Here is a 15678-nt window from a genome sequence, read left to right on the forward strand (position 1 = left end):
TTATATTTATATTTATATTTATATTTATATTTATATTTATATTTATATTTACTCTCTTTTATAATTAATTTAGTAACGATAATATTCAAATTTTATAATGTTTAAAACTAAAATAAATTATAATAAAAAAATAATGATTGTTTGTAAAGAAAAAAATTAAAAAATTTAATATAAATTTATATATAATAGTAAAATTTATTAAATTAAAAAAAACAAAGTGATCTATTAATAAATTTTAAAAATGAAAGTGTTTTAATTTTTTTTCTCTTTTAAAATAAACTTAATATTTTTAACCTATTTTTCACTTAAATAGGTAAAAACAAGTAATTATAAATAAAAACATAAAACTATTACTATTATATTATAAAAAATAAAACATAATCATAAAAAATAAACAGTCAAAACAAAAATAGAATTTAATGAATCAAAATTCGAAATAAATAATCATAAAAAAAAAGAATAAATTCAAATAAAACAAAAACTACCATAAAAATAAAAAACTAACTCTATTAATTCTAGATACGCAATGCAGCAGGTGGATCAAACTTAAACTACTTTAGTATAAATCTGCTGACTCGAATGAGTAGATACCACCTTAATCAAACCTCTACCCAACAATTCTTTAATCGCCATTCTCGCAAGAGATCCATTAATCTATATATATATCAATAACCCAACAAAACAAATCACAATGAAAATCATAAACAATTCATCATCAAAAAAAAATCGAATTACTTACCCTAAGACGATCAGAAAGAATGGAAGGTGTAATAAGTTTGAACTTTGGTGCTTCAGATAGAAGCTTTTCAAATGTGGGTTTATCAAATAACACCATATTATTCACCTTCTCTTTTTGCTTTCCCTTGCTCCACTTCTACAAGTTTTTATTAACCAAAGATTGAATATGAAGAATTAGAAGATAAATTAATATTTGAATTGAAATTTAACCTTCTTTTTCTGTTTTCCACCGCTAGATTTGGCTGGTTTTGATGATGGTGGTGGAGCTTTCTCTTTCTTAGGTGCCTGATAATAAGAATGGAAGAAGATGAGATAAGATTAGTAATAAAGTGATAATCATGAATAATGAGTAAAGAAATCTACCATTGGAGAAGAAACGGCTGTAGAGATGTTGAGAGAGAGAAGAAGGAGATTTTGTCGTCTAGTATAATGAATGTAGACTAGGTTAGGGTTTTATAGTTTTATGTTTAGTGGTGTTTTTGAAACGACGTCGCTTAATATTGGTTTTATTGGACGAGAACTATCAAATGGATCAGGCCCATTATGAATATCTTCTTTTAGCCCACCACAATAAATCTTGTTTGTCATAGATTATCAATTAAAATAAAAGAAATCAGTTAATTTTTATTAAATTATAATTTCGTTTATTTTAAATTGTAATAATTTATTTAAACATAATACGACTTAATTTATATATATATATAATATAATATAAGTATTATAATAATTTTTATACATTTTTTATTTTAAAAAAAAATATATATAAATAATTAAAAACATAATAATAAATAAACTACTAATAAAAATGATATATTTATAAAATTAATTACATTAATTAATTAAATTAAATAATAACATTTATTAATATATATATATAAATTTACTATTTTTTAAAATAATATAAAATAGTGAAACCAAAATTATTTATAAACTAGTAAAATCATAAAATTTTATTATTATAAATTTAAGATCGAAAATTTTATCTAAAATAGACTAAGTGGTTTCATCTATAAAATTGTAAAATTTTAAATTTTTAATAGTTTAACCGTTCTTTGTTGATGATGTATTTTATTAAGTTTTCTTTTTACAACATTTTGTCTACTAATAACCAGAGAAAATTTATTTTATGAATAATCAATTAGTTAAAGATTATTAGAAGTCATAATGAGAAGACAACAAATAAAGCTCTCAAAGCTAGAGTTGATCATCACACTAAGATGGATTTTTTTTTTTGAAAAAAAAAATTAAGGGGAACCCCACTCACATTACGGGGAGATGCTTATTAAGATTTGAATGTTCATTAGTTGATGAAGGATAAGTACACTTAGCGTTAGTTTTGTACTTAGTGCCCTAAATCTAAAGGGTACATATAATTCATATATATGAAGGTGTCCCCACAATTGAGAATGAAAAATAATCTCAAATAAGTGAAGTAGAGCAAGTTATCAAAATGACCTTTACAAGAGTCCCCATTTAGACAATATATTAAGACAGGTCATTACTTTTTTTAATTTTATGCATTGTATGTAAAAATAAAAAGAGGGAACGTCTCTATGCCTCTATGTCAGACATGTCTAACTCCAACTTTTTAATTATTATATAATATAATATAGAGATATTAGTTATATATTTAATTAATAAATATATATTTTAAATAAATTAATATATTTTCTCTATATTTTCTTATTTTTAAGGACTTCAACTTTTCAAATTTTCCTATAATTTTATATATTTAATTATAAAAATGTTTTTAATATTATAATATATTTTAAATTATAAAAATATTTTATATTTTATTATAATATAAAAATATTAGTTATATATTCTCAAATTTTCCTATATAATATAGAAAAATTAGTTATATATTCTCAAATTTATTCAGGTTATGTTTATAATATTATAATATATTTAAATTATAAAAATATTTTATATTTTAATTTATTTAATATTAGTTATATATATATTTAATTAATAAATATATATTTTAAATAAATAAATATATTTTTTTATTAATTATATTAGCACGTTTTAAGGGTTTAAATTCTCAAATTTATTATTGTAATGTTTTTAATATTATAATATATTTTAAGTTATAAAATATTTTATATTTTAATTTATTTAATATTAGTTATATATATATTTAATTAATAAATATATATTTTAAATAAATTAATATATTTTTCTATTAATTATATTAACACGGTTTTAAGAATTTAAATTCTCAAATTTTTTTATAATATAAGAATATTATATTAACATATGATTTATTATTTTTAAAAATATAATTTTATAATAATTTTAAAAATGTAATTTTATAATACTTAAAATATTAAAATATTATAAAATAAAAACAACATTTTAATTATTCAGAAAAGTGTGTGTGGAAGCATTGGAGTATTTTGACCAAGTATAACATGTGTTCGCTTTCAGATGAGGTGGACGATTAATTTGACAAAACAAAATGGGCATAGGTCTTGTGGGCTGGACATGCTCTTAGCCACTCGTATAGTCTTGAGACTAATAAAAACTACCTAACTAGCAAAAAAAAAAAATATGATGGGAAAAACTAGAGGGATGAATAACAATTACAAACCGCCCCAAAGGAAGCCATACAAATTAATTACAACGGATTTTCCCGCTTTGACGTCCTCGATCGGTAAAAACTTGAAAGTCGTTGACCGAGGATCGGGGTTAGGGGTGTCAAAAATGAACTCGACCTGCCAACCCGACACGAGTCGACCCGAAGAATATTGGGTTAGGGTTGGGGGTTTTCGGGTTTGAATCATTTCGGGTCAGACCCAAAATATAACCTGAAAAAGAAAATTGGGTTGGGATGGGTTCGGGTCAACCCGGGTTGACCTGAATTAAAAAATCAGGTCACTCATCAACACGAACCCACCCACCCAACCCGACCCACCTAATATATTAATAAAAAAAATAACTTGCATACCTTACAAAAAAACCCTAACCCTAACGGGTCTAATCCATATCCTTAATTTCTATTCCTTTTATTCCTTCCGTCTTTCTCACTATTCCTTTTCTTCCATCTTTCTCAATTCTCTTCAATATACATTCATTTTCTAATTTTTATCTTTTTTAATCTCTTGACTCCGCTAGTATCCAGCAATAAAATGAGTTCACAAATTAATCTTGATCTTGAGGAGGATAGTGTGGAGGGTTCACCTATGGCAAATTTAGATGCAAATAAAGAAACGTGCATTGATTCCCAAGATCAAACCTCCAAAACTTGTATTGGTAAACGAAAGAGACAATTAAAATCAAAGTGGTGGCAGTATTTTGATATGCTTCCTAAAACAGAGGGAGAAGATTTGCGATGTAAATGTAAAGCATGTGGAATTACATACAAAGCTGATAATAGCATGGGAACAGGTAATCTTCGCCGTCATATCCTTAATCAATGTTCTAGACAGAAAACTCGTGATATTGCTCGGGATAAAAGTCTTAATATTAGGTCTCAAAAGTTTAGTCAATAAAGATTTAGAAAGTTGCTAATCTTAGCAATTGTGAGGCATGATTTACCATTTCAGTTTGTAGAATATGAGGCAGTTAGATCAATATTTACCTATTTGGAATCTCAAGTCAATCATTTCACTAGAAATACTGCAAGGACTGATATTCTCAAGATGCATAAAAATGAATGCAATAGGCTAGCTCAAGAAATGCATTCATGCCCTGGAAAGATTTGTTTCACATCTGATTTGTGGACTTCTATAGCTACTGATGGTTATTATTATTTTTATGTCAATTTTATTATTTTGTATTTAAATTAAAGTATTATTATTAAGCAAAAAACTTATTTCGAGTTAGTCAGGTTAGTCGGGTTGGTCTGGGTTCGGGTTTGTTGTTTTCAAGTTGGTTCATGAAAATTTTGTTATAATGCACCTCTTTCAACTCGACTCGAACCCGCCCGATCCACCTGAATTGACACCCCTAATCGGGGTGGATGGGAAAACGAAATACATACGTTGATTGGTATAGCGACTGGATGTAATTATTCTTGTCCCCAAACCATATATAAAATTACAATTGTATAACTATATTATCCTTAATAAAATGAATATCATGATTTGTTTAGATCTTAAATATTACATTTGTCTTTTTCTTCTCATTGTCTTTTTCTTTTCTTTTCTAAATTTAACAATTAGAGGCAAGGAAATAAATAAATATTAAAAAAAATGTTTATTTATATAATTAAAAAAATAATTTGAATATTTGGCGTGCATTCTAGTCCCCAGTCGAAACGGGAATGATATATAATTAATAAAAATCTTAGTTGGAATGAGACCCGTCCCCGTATTCCTTCTCACAGTTTTGAATATTTTTTAAATTATTATTAATTTTTTTTACTGATTTGTCCATTTCCTGTGAGAGAAACATGTATAATTAGTAGTAGAGGATCTTAACACTTCGAAGCTTCACATTGTGTGTAATGATTTCACTTAATTTGTAATTTATTTGATGTTATTTTTGTTTTTGGATATGAACAATTAACTAATTGACATACGGTCATATATTAGGTCTTATATTTTAACATCTAAGTGTTCCTCTATCAATGTGAACTTCACCTCTTATCGTAGATGAATAAATTATAAAAAAAAGTGAAAATTTTCAGTTGATACACAACAAAACAAACGTAGAAGTCACATCTACCATGATAAAATATAAACATTAACTACACTACATTGTAACTCATATCATAATTGATCACAAGTTAATCAATGTGCATCAAAATAAAAGTTAGAAAGACCTCAAGTAAAAAAAATAAGAGACAACATTCAAATTAATACTCCAATTCAAAGTTTTCAAATGAGTTCATGTTAAGTTGTTATCCAACCATCATGTCCTCAATTACATTACTTATTTACACTTAATTTCCACATACAATGGTTATATTATTAGGTAGGATTCCACAAACTATTTTACTTGTTCTAGGGTTGATGCTTGATATATCTCCGAATTGCTATTGCCAGGAGAAGTAATGGCAATTTTAACCGGAAAAGAAGAATCAAGATCACCGTGAATATAAGGCCGCAAAAACATGGTGTTTGTCTTCAAAACAGTGAATATCAAGAGAAGAACCGATGCCGAAAGAGAGATAATAAATAGAATCGACATCAACAGATGTGCGGGCGCACTCTTTACCTCTTGAGCGTATTCACTCGCAGCTATTGCCAGTACGGTTAGTGGAAACGAATAAGCCCACCAAGTCACGTCGAACTTCTTCATAGATTTCATGAATATAGCCGGCCTTGAAACCTAATCAAATTCATCAATTAGATTTAACTTAATTATATAAACCATGGAATTTAACATGCATAGAGTTTGTAATTTGGTGTGAAAATTAACTTAGTAATATTAGTATAGAAAACAAATTTATTGTCAAAACTAATATTATTTTGTAAAAATGATTTTAGAGAAAGTGTTTCTATTGAATACTCATAGGCATTGTTTGATGAAAGGGTTTTTGGGATAAAACCCAATTTTTATCCCAAAACTCAAATATCGTATCAACCATTAAATCAAATAATTTTATCATTTAAATATCAAAACTATCCTCTAATTTTATCCTCTCTCTAAATCATCATTCTCTCACTTACACCACATCCTTTAAAGTCAAAGGACAAATTAGTCATCAAATTTTAAAAACCAATCTTTTTTTCTATTTTTTATCAAACAAGAGTTAATTGGATAAAACCCATACAAAACCAAAAAAAAAAAAACCCTTTACTCAAACAATGCCATAGTCCATAATTGTTTTGAAAAAAGATCAGTTATTCTTTGTTATATAAAAGGTAAAAATAAAATAAAATAATAATAAACTAAGCCTAAAAGTCAAAATGAAAACACTATCCTGACAGTATCTAAAGTGGTTTCATTAAAACTGGTAAAAAAGGCAATTATATCCATGGAACAAGGACCGGGTTATTAAGATTATACATGTCACATGACATTACTATAGCTAGGGCTAGGGCCTTGTTAGATGTCCACTTCTTTAGAAATTTATAAAAATCTTAATCTAATAATTAAAAACATGTTATAATTCTTACCAGGCCGATGAAGAGGAACAACGATAGATAAAACATCATTTTTGAAGAATTATCAAATTTCCCAACAATGGAATTCCATGCAAGGCTAGCCAAGCTTGGGGCAGCAAAGAACAAGAAAAACACTGGTCTTAGCATAGCTGGAAATGTTTTACTTCCCGACAATCTTTGATACAAAGTCACAAACAAAACTAGGTAATGCACCATTCCAACCGAGAACATAAACATAGCACTTTCTTTCCAATCCATTTTCCCGGCAGTCCAAGCCCCAACCAAGTTACCAATAACCGTCATTTGGCTAGAAGGGTTAGCCACGGACGATAATAACCTTTTTCCTTTCGTGAACCATTGCCCGTATATCTTCACATCGAGGGCTAAAATGGGAATCACGAATACCCACGAGAGCGCGGTGTAGAGATTTGACGTCTCCGGTGCGAACAACGGAGACGATTGGAGTAGTAGTAGCCATGATATCCATGGGGCAAATAGGTAATTTACACCCACATGGTGCATGAACTCGTGTTTAACCACTTTGAATTTAAACACGCATTTTAGGACGTAGAGGATGGAGAGTGTGGTTAGGATTAGGAGGGATAGAGACCATAGGATTATGATGAGCTTGTGTATGAGCCAGTCATAATCGTGAGTTGTTCTTGATTGTTTTGCTAGGGTTTTCCAAAGGAGGGCTTGACTCGAAAGTGATAGGCTTATTCGGAAATAACCGGCGTGGAATTTGGTCAAGATAGCGGAAGCTTGGCGGGATTTGTCTAGATACAAGGCTCTAGAGATGATTTTCGAGGATGATAACGACGATGATGACGGCGATGAAATGGTTTCGGGTTCATTGATTATGATAGATAATTGGTTAGGTAATATTGACATTTTGGTGAGAATGTGTTGATAATGAAACTATATATATAGTTTATTGAGAAAGAGAGATTATGATTCATTTTATTTTTAAAGAGTAGAGGAAGTATAAATAGGGAAGTTTGAAGACCATGCATATGTGAAATGTTGTTGAGAAAATAAATTACAAATTAAATGCAATAGATAATTGATAAATACTTTTATTAAATTATTTATATGTGGACAATCCAAACAACTAGTACAAATACAAAGAACATAATTTTGAGAATTTGTTTTTACTATTATTTTCGTTGTGTTCATTTCAGGTGGAGTGAATTTCTGCGAGTATGTTTATATTATATTTTTTACAATTTTTTTTTATGATATAATAATATTTTTTATAATAATATATATTGTAATATATTGAATTCATATTAATATATATATATATATATATATATATATATATATATTTATTTGCATTTATTAGTGTCCGAATTCGTAGTGAAATCGAGTCATACCATCCCTCCCTATCCCCAATCTTACTGGTCAAACTGGAAAAACACTATAGAATGAATTATAATTGACACCCTTAACCTGATTATATGTTAAAATTCGGATTATTCTCTAAGAAAGGAAGACATCTCGCAATGATCATATCTATATCACATGACAATTTCACGATTGTTCAATTCTTAATTGTAAAATTCTCCAAATTGCATAGAATTAGTTTAAGTCGGTTCCATGAGTATTGTTAATGTTGACACTCGACACACATTTGTCTTCTTTACCTTTTAATTTGTCAATTTGATGTATCTCTGATCTTCTCCTATTTATCGATATTCTTACTTAGAAATTTCTGGGTCTTCTTCTTTCGATTATCTCATTAACATTCCACTTTCAAGGAAAAGCGATACAAAACACGGCATGCCTCAAACAATACATACATAATGTGCATAGAGTTGTGGTTCTATAGATTTATAATGTCTGCATATGACATCACTGTTTATAATAATAAAAGTGCCTAATCTAAAACACAATCAATCCAACAAAAAAAATGAAAAACCTAAATAGCATTGGAAAGAGAGATGTGTTTGGATTTGGTAACGGCTGGTCAATTTGAACTTTTTGTTGGCACATGTTCTTTACAGCTAGATTAAAATGTTAATTTATGTTACATTTGCATGCTCTTTACAGCTAGATTAAAATGTTAATTTATGTTACATTTGCATGCTTTCCTTTTTTAATTATGTGGTTGAAACTTGAAAGTGTATGGTTTGAGATAAGACTTTCTATATATACTCTCAATTTTTACACCAATAGATTTTATTTGTTTTATTTATTTATTAATTTTGCAAATCAAGTTTTTATGAATTTCTTATTTCTATATGTGATGCCAGCATATATCTTACTTTATTGTTAGTTTATCAAATGGATAGGATCTACTTTTGAACAAACTAAAAGTTGAACTGGTTATATTAGATATTTTTGGTTTTAAAGAATATGAAGTGGATTGTACAAGAGCAAGGTGATTAAATACTTAGCTTGAGAGACACAAAATGGTATTTGAAAATAAAAATGGCTCGATCATGGTTCTTCAAAATTTTCTCATCACCATGCTTGTCGAGAATCGAAACAACATATAGGTGTTATCGGGAGATTGCATTGTGTATCTTTTGGAATAGGCGTCCATACGGATTCCACAGTTATGATTTTGATCTTTAGATCAAAATATTATTCCAAAATATTATGGAATAGGTCATCAATACAAAAATCGACGTTAAATTTCATATTTAAATTAAACCTAATTAGGTACACTATAGGTTTAGGCCAAACACAAAAGTATCCAAGCATATAATAAACTTAAACATAGTGCTATCAATATCATAATCATAAAGTAATAATATTATAATTTATAGATAAAGAAATATTGAATCTAGAATACCTAAATAATCTTCATGAGATTCAATATGATACATCCACTTCTTTCCTTGATAAATGAAGAAGACATGAAACCAAATATAGTAAAAGGGTGACCTAAAAAGTGTGGACCATATGTTTGCACTAAAAGTAACTATTTAGTATTTATATTTATAAATAAGTTAATGATTCTTTATAATGCTTTTATATATAGGTAGTGGATGAAATGAAGAAGAAAGCTTGCATAAAATGAGAAGAAAATTGAAGGGATTAATGGAAAAGGTAACACCACTATATTTGTTTTAGCCCCATTAATATACATATATTATTGTTATTATTTATATGATGAGTAGGGACTAATTATCCCACAATTGAGTCAAGCCGCATATTGAGATTCTATCTCATTGTTCATTTTTTAATTAATTCTCAAATATTTAGGTTTGTATGAGATCATTCTCATTTATTTTTAATGAATTTCTTATCATTTATAAGTGACTGATTGATTTTTTATTAGTGGCCTTTGGATACCTTCAAAATAAAAATATTTTAATATAAATTTTATTTGACAACAAAGATCATTTAGGATTTCAAGACTAACTTATTAACCACATCGAGTGAATATATAATAATAATACAAGTTCTTTTTCTTAATAATAAAATTTAGAGGCAAAAGTTTTAAATATATTAAGAGTTCTTTCTCTTAAAGAGTATTAATACAAAGTTGTTTTTCTTTATTGTTACATATTTTATCCAACCGAACCAAACCAAACCAAACCAAACCAAACCGCTTATACATTTATTCCTCACAAATTCTATTCTTGTTCTAGTTCCTTAGGAATCTAATAAATAAAAGTAAACATGTATCACAACTAAAGTGTGTATTATAAAATTTTGAACTTCATTCATGCTCCAAAACCGAGCCTTGATTGACCGCACTAGAATTGACTAAGAGTGTAAATGATTCGATCGATTTATCATCAAAATGCATAACCAAACCGTTAGAGTCAGTTTCAACAAAAAAAAAAAAAAAAAATCTGAAACCGTCAATTTCGGTTTGGTATGATTCATTCTTACAACAAAAAAATATGAATATATATTTTAATTATACATAAATTTGTTTAAAAAAAAATTATATCAACTATGTATATTAGTTTTAGAAAACAAATAATAATAATTCAATGGTTGAGACTTAATTATTAAAAAGATGTTTAGGTAAAATTATGTATATTTTTTCAATTTTAACTATTCACTAAATCGAACCATTGAATTCGATTTGACTATTTCATAAACGGTCTATGCTATTCGATATGGTTTCAAGATAAGTTCTGTTCAAACAGTTCGGTCGGTTTTGCTTACACCATAAGATCAACACCCCTATAACAATACCCTATAAAAAAAACTTACCCCTTCCTACCATTTGACTTAGATTTATCCTAGTCAAACATCATCAAAGCTATACCATCTTGATCTAGTCTCAATAACAACCTTAAACAGTTGGAATAAGACATTTCCCAATTTGATTACCAATAATATATAAACCCATATCATGAATAGAAAAAGTTTTATGATCAAATGATACAACAATTAACTTTCAACAAAATTTCAGAAGAAACAAATACAAGTTTCTAAATAGGCCTAAGAAATACTCATAATAAAACCAACCCAACAAACTAAAGAAGAAATAGCATAGAAATATTCCACCAGCAAAAGAAGAGCCAATTAAACTTGATCAATACAATATCATCATAAATCAAAATCCTTAATAATGATCGGCTATCGATAAGTCCGGATCAGCTAGAAGTAGTACCCAAAACTGTAGATATATGTTTTTACACTTTAGAGTGTTTTTTTTTTCAAGTGAATTTGCTTTGCATAGGTAAGTAAAAATCATTGAATAATCAAACCTCCTCCATCATTACAAAAGAAGAGTGACATTAAATGATTTGACTTACGTGTTCTTCTTAACCTGAGAATGAGAAACCGTTTTGTCAAGTGATTGCAGATCATCGCGAAGGCTTTGGTTCTCCTTCAGCAGCCTGTCATACTCCATTAAGAGGCCTTCCGATTGACTCTTTAGAGCAGCCTTATCTGCTTCTGCAGCTTTCACTTCCTTTTCTTTTTCTTGTGTTTTAGATTCCATCTGTTTTATATTTGCTTTTAAGGTTAATAGCTGTTCCCCTAAGGCTTTATGCTCTTCCGAATTCGGACCTTTTCCATCTTCTGCTGCATGGTTTTGCTTCCTCACGGCCTCCATTGCCTTTCTTAGCAACCGAAGTTCTCTAATGTAGTGGTGGAGTCTGTCCACCATCAGCAACAGAAATAGCATGAATCCTGCACGAGAATATTATTAAACTGTCATCATCAAAGTCTATTTTAAATAATAAATGGCAGGTTTGTGATTCATCATCCATATTTGTTTTGTTTGTTTCATGAAAGTCTATTTTACATAACAAAAGTTATATTAATATTGCAGCTTCATTAGGATAGGTTCTTGCATTGTATTTATTATCATCATGATAAATAATACCATAGAAAAGAGAGAATATTCTACTAAACTGTAATACCATTAGTAGAATTAAACCATTAGCTAACGATATGTAACTAACTATAAGTCTATAACTCTACTAATGGGCTAAGTCCAGCTCATCAAGACCTATGTACAATACATAAATATAAACAAAAAATGAGGTACACAGGGGAAGGTTGCCTGGTCTTCTACAGTTGTCCATACACATCTTTTTAATCTCTGGATTGGTTTTCATGATGCCTTCCTTGATAGACTGATGGCAAAGGACAAAGTCAGATTTTGTTTCTTTCTATATTTTGCGTCCATTATTTAGAAACAGATGAGGAAAGTATTGATCATCTTCTATTTGAGTGTTCATTTTCATTGTGTTTGAGTTATGAAATTTATGATGATCCTGAGATGACCTAGAATAAGCATAATCAAAGAATGAACCACTGTGGAAGATAAAGGTAAGAGTTTGTACTCAAGAATCCTAAAATGCTAGGCAATTTTCTTCGAGAATTGGATTGAAAGGAATAAAGGAGAGTTAACATATATGAAAATCAATTGCATCATGTTGTGGTTTATAAAAGTAGAAGCTGTACTAATTAATTTATGTGCAAAGAATGAAGTATGGGTACTACTAACTGAAACTCGCTCATACATAATCCCAATTCCTAAGTGTTGTTTGTAAAACTATAAGAGAATGACTTGGTGTTGCCAAGTTAGGTGTTGTTTTTATTGATATTTCTTGCAATACTCAGCATGATAGGTATCATTCCTTTTTGTTTCCTTGGTCTGTAAGTAACTTTATCTTTCCCAATAAAAAGAAAGAACATAAAAGAACATTGATAATGTATACGGTAGCCTGAACGAGGTGATGAACGTAATAAATACCTGTTCTCTCTTCCTATTCATATCCTCATAGGAGTTTGGCTGAAATATTTTATGTTTCTTTATTTGGATACAGCATAATAGAAGCAAGAAGAGTAAATTGGCAAATTTGGAACATGAGAATAGCCTAATTTTGATTCTAACTTTGATCATGAGGCCTCACTAATTCTGTTAGTAATTAATCTTGATTAAATCTACGAGAGATCTTTAAGTAAGAAGAAATGCAGTAGTTCCTGTTTAATCCAGGACAGACCCCTAAATCTGCTGAATAAAGTAAACATGTATATGGTGTTTTCATTTTTCTTAGTCACACGCTCCCAGACATTATGCTTTGGAAATATGGTCTAGTAAAGTTCACAACAGCCATATTGAGGGGAAACAGAGACATAAATAAAGGAATAAATGAGTAGGAACAATATATGAGTAGTGATCACAAACCTACTAAACATCATAAGCTTGAAGAAGGTTAAGTAACCCAGGTAAGTACTAACATGTCAAAAGGCAGATCTGTCTATTCATGTTACACAGCTAAGAACCAAAGAAGGGATTGTGAAGTAACATTTTGTTTCTCATCAGGAATACTATAGATAGATCTGTTACAAAGTATACACGACGTAATTCCTAACATATATTTGTCCTCAGAGTTCTTTTCTTCAGACGATTAAGCTGACACCTAATATGATCTGCATTTAGCTTTGAGATTTGGATTGAAAAAAATGAAGGAGAATGTGGAAGGCCAAGAAAGAAGGAAGAACATATATGAAAGTCAATTGTATCGTGTTGTGGTTTATAAAGTAGAAGCTGTAGAAAATATAGGTATAATTATACTAATTAGTTTATGTGCAAAGAATGAACTATGGATACTAACTCAAAACTCATTGCTCATACAGAATCCAAATTCCTAAGTGTTGTTTTGAAAGCTGTGAGAATAACTTGATGTTGCCTTTCCTAAGTTAGGAATGGTTTTTATTGATTTTTCTTGCATTACACAGCATGTTAGGTATAATTTCTTTTGTTTCCTTGGTTTGCATTACACAGCAGATCATGAGGCCTCACTATTGCTGTTAGTAGTTAAACTTGATCAAATCTACCAAAGATCTTTATTTTCTCTCTATTATACTATAAAAAAAAGAATGCCCTAGTTCCTGTTTGATCCATGACAAATCACTAATACTGCTGAAAAAAGAGAACATGCAATGGGGTTTTCATATTGCTTAGCATAACAGTCTATGGTTCAGTGACATTAAGCTTTGGAATGATGGTCTAGTAAAGTTCATAACAGTCAGTTACGTATTAACATGTCAAAATCAAATGAGTAGTGATCACAAACCTACTAAACATCATAAGGTTGAAGAAGGGTAAGCATAACACAGTTACGTACTAACATGTCAAAATCAAATGGAAGATCTGTTTCATGTTCCACAGCTAAGAACCAAAGAAGAGATGCAGTCATTGTTTCTCATCTGTAGGTAGATCTGTTAAGATCTATTTGTTCACAGATTTATTTTCTTCAAAAGATTAAGCAGACAAAGTATCTTATTTCTTATGCTAGTAACAAAATTGAAGGCTATTGAAATAACAAAAAAGTCAAAACCATTGAAAGGCAGAAGAATCTATCAGCAAAATCATAAAGATCTCATAAAGAAGTACAATAACAATAAAACGGAGAAAGGGTTTGTTTACCCATTAGAGAAGCTTCAAGCATGGCTCTGCCAAGGATAATCTGATCGGTCGGATTCAAGATTTCAAGTTGACGGCTATTAATATCGGTGATGGTGTAAACAGTGATGGCCATCATAAGGAGGACAACCCCAGCTACGGTTTTGACGACGAGGGGTCCTGTGCCTCGTTTGAGACGGTCAATGGACATGATCACGAGTTTCCTGAGAGGCGTCTTGAAGAGAAGGAGAAGAATGACAGCCATCTCGGCGAAGATCGCCGTGTAGTAGAGTTGAATCATGTTGATGAATAAACCCTAGAGAGAGAGAGAGAGAACGAGATCGGAAGCAAATTGTGAGGAAATGGGAATGGAAAATGGAAAATGGAAATGGAAGATGATGACTTACTCCGTATTGAAGAGTCTGGTGCTTGCTGTCCCAATTGATGAATGGAGATTAGCTGAATCTGGATGGAAGGAAGAAGGAAGAAGGAACTGGGAGTCTGGGACACGTTGAATTCAATTTTGGAACTTCCAACTTCTTACCTTCCTTTCTTCTTTATAATAATAATACCTACTTAAATATTTCAATCAACTTAAATGTTTTGTTTTTTATTTTATTTATTTTTATTTCAAAAGATTTGATTTATAAACATTTATTATTGATATTTTATTACATTTTAATAAAATAATACAATGAAATTACTATTTCAATTTAATATTAAAAAAAAAAATAAAAAGTTGAATTGTCAATTAGGGTTTTTATTATTATGGTTGAGATAATCTTTTACCGAACACCCTCTCTCTCATGTGAAATTTGACGAAATGACCCTAAAAGGAGTAAATGAGATGGTGACGTCACTACATATTTTTTTTGACGAAATTGTCCCTATCGCGAAATGCAACCGCCGGTTGCGAGATGCAACCGGATGCCATGTGAAAAATCCACAATCAAATTGTCGGTTGCGTCTCGCTATTGGATTACGTATCGCGATTGCCGGTTGCGTCTCGCGAATGCCAGTTGCGTCCAGCGATTGTTGGTTGCGTCTTGC

The 15678-nt window shown here is 29.6% G+C and overlaps 2 protein-coding genes across 2 annotated transcripts; both read right to left on the bottom strand.

The window, feature by feature from the left end:
* Nucleotides 1-546: 546 nt before the first annotated feature.
* Nucleotides 547-7685, bottom strand: LOC124943360 (S-type anion channel SLAH4-like). Its single transcript, XM_047483874.1, has 5 exons — nt 6807-7685; nt 5683-6015; nt 949-1023; nt 740-874; nt 547-654 (listed from the first exon to the last, which is right to left on the bottom strand). Exons 1-5 carry the CDS (start codon nt 7683-7685, stop codon nt 547-549), a joined length of 1530 nt encoding a protein of 509 aa, XP_047339830.1.
* Nucleotides 7686-11286: 3601 nt separating this feature from the next.
* LOC124941820 (B-cell receptor-associated protein 31-like) lies at nt 11287-15177 on the bottom strand. The gene is made up of 3 exons (XM_047482174.1): nt 15036-15177; nt 14653-14944; nt 11287-11900 (listed from the first exon to the last, which is right to left on the bottom strand). Exons 2-3 carry the CDS (start codon nt 14927-14929, stop codon nt 11518-11520), a joined length of 660 nt encoding a protein of 219 aa, XP_047338130.1. The 5' UTR covers nt 14930-14944; nt 15036-15177; the 3' UTR covers nt 11287-11517.
* Between the last annotated feature and the right edge of the window lie 501 nt (nt 15178-15678).

The sequence above is a fragment of the Impatiens glandulifera genome, chromosome 6 (genome assembly GCF_907164915.1).
Source record: "Impatiens glandulifera chromosome 6, dImpGla2.1, whole genome shotgun sequence".
Classification (NCBI taxonomy): Eukaryota; Viridiplantae; Streptophyta; class Magnoliopsida; order Ericales; family Balsaminaceae; genus Impatiens; species Impatiens glandulifera.